This window comes from Belonocnema kinseyi, chromosome 10, assembly GCF_010883055.1.
Source record: "Belonocnema kinseyi isolate 2016_QV_RU_SX_M_011 chromosome 10, B_treatae_v1, whole genome shotgun sequence".
NCBI lineage: Eukaryota > Metazoa > Arthropoda > Insecta > Hymenoptera > Cynipidae > Belonocnema > Belonocnema kinseyi.
The window spans coordinates 99,002,379-99,003,854 of NC_046666.1; the positions used below are offsets into that span (position 1 = coordinate 99,002,379).

Sequence of the window (1,476 nt, forward strand, 5' to 3'; positions counted from 1 at the left end):
TTTCAGGTGAGGGCTCTCTCATTCTTTTGTGTGGTAATTTTATTTTCTCTTTTTCTTGTAGTATTCTATCTTCTCTAATAACTGGCGTATCGAATATTTCTAATTCCGGTAATAGTTCTTCTAGATTTTCTTCTTCTGCTTTTTCGTTTGGTATTCCTGCGCTTTTCATTGCTCTTTGTAAAGAGTCTTTGGTTATGGCAAATATTTGTCCTACGTCTTTTTCCTGGATGGGGAATAGTCGCGATAAACAATCAGCTACTTTATTTTCCTTTCCTTTCACGTATTCGATTTCGTATACGTATTCTTCAAGTCTTAGTCTCCACCTTAATAATCGGGAACTAGGATCTTTTACGTTATGTAGCCAAATCAATGCTTTGTGGTCAGTTTGGATAGGGAATTTCTTTCCTAATAGGTATTGCCTTAAACGCTTAACGGCCCATACAATGGCTAACAACTCTTTCTGACTGGTCGTATAGTTCTCTTCCGCTTTATTTAGAGTTCTCGATATAAACAGGCACTGATGCCCCTCCTGAGAAAGGACTGCCCCTAGTCCGTAATTGAAGGCATCGGTTGTTAAAATAAATTTCTTTTTAAAATCTGGGAATCTTAATACTGGCGCAGATGTTAGGGCATTTTTTAGAGTTTGAAAGGCTTTTTCGCAGTTTGATGTCCAATTAAATGGTGTTTCTTTTTGTGTCAATGCTGTTAAAGGTTTAGCGATCGTAGAAAAATTTTAAATAAATTTTCTATAATAACCAGTTAAAAGTTAAACCAAGAAAAGATTGTATATCTTTAATTGTTTTTAATTGTTTAAAATCGACGATTTTCTTAATTTTATCATTGTTTGGTTTTGCCCCGTCTTTTGTGATAATATCACCCAAATATTCCAATTCTGGTTTCAAATATTCACATTTTGTAGGCCCTAATTTTAGTCCTAGATCAGTGATACGTTGTAGAACCAATTCAAGGTTATGATTGTACTCCTGAATTGTGTTTCCAAATGTGACTATGTCATCGATATAAACGAAGCAATGTCCTCCAATGAGGCCGTGGAATGCTCTGTCCATCATTCTCTGGAATGTGGCCGGAGCATTTTTTAAGCCAAATGGCATTCGATTATATTCGAAGTGTCCTAGTTGTGTTGAAAAGGCAGTGTAATTTTTACTTTCCTCTTTCATTGGTATTTGGTGAAAACCAGCACTTAGGTCAAGAGCTCAAAAGAATTTTGCTTTTCCAAGCTTGTCCAGGATGTCGTCAATCATTGGTAAAGAATAAGCGTCCTGATCTGTATCCTTATTAATTTGTCTGTAATCTATGACCATTCTCAATTTTCCCCCTTTTTCGAGAACAATCCATAATGGAGAGTTAAATGGAGATTGTGAGTGTCTTATTATCTTTTTATCCAATAGTTTTTGAGTCTCCTCTAGAGAAAATTCTCTATGTTTTTCAGGTAATTTATGTGATCTAAGGTTTATT

The 1,476-nt window shown here is 35.2% G+C and overlaps 1 protein-coding gene across 1 annotated transcript in view; it reads right to left on the reverse strand.

Annotated features, from left to right (window-relative positions):
- The window catches only part of LOC117181286, a 40,458-nt gene extending 39,391 nt beyond the window's left edge, over nucleotides 1–1,067 (reverse strand). The window contains exons 1-2 of the mRNA XM_033373846.1: nucleotides 878–1,067; nucleotides 83–702 (exon numbers count right to left, since the gene is read on the reverse strand). Of these exons, the coding sequence (XP_033229737.1) occupies nucleotides 83–702; nucleotides 878–1,067 (810 nt within the window). The remainder of the gene's footprint in view (nucleotides 1–82; nucleotides 703–877) is intronic.
- Nucleotides 1,068–1,476: the final 409 nt, after the last annotated feature.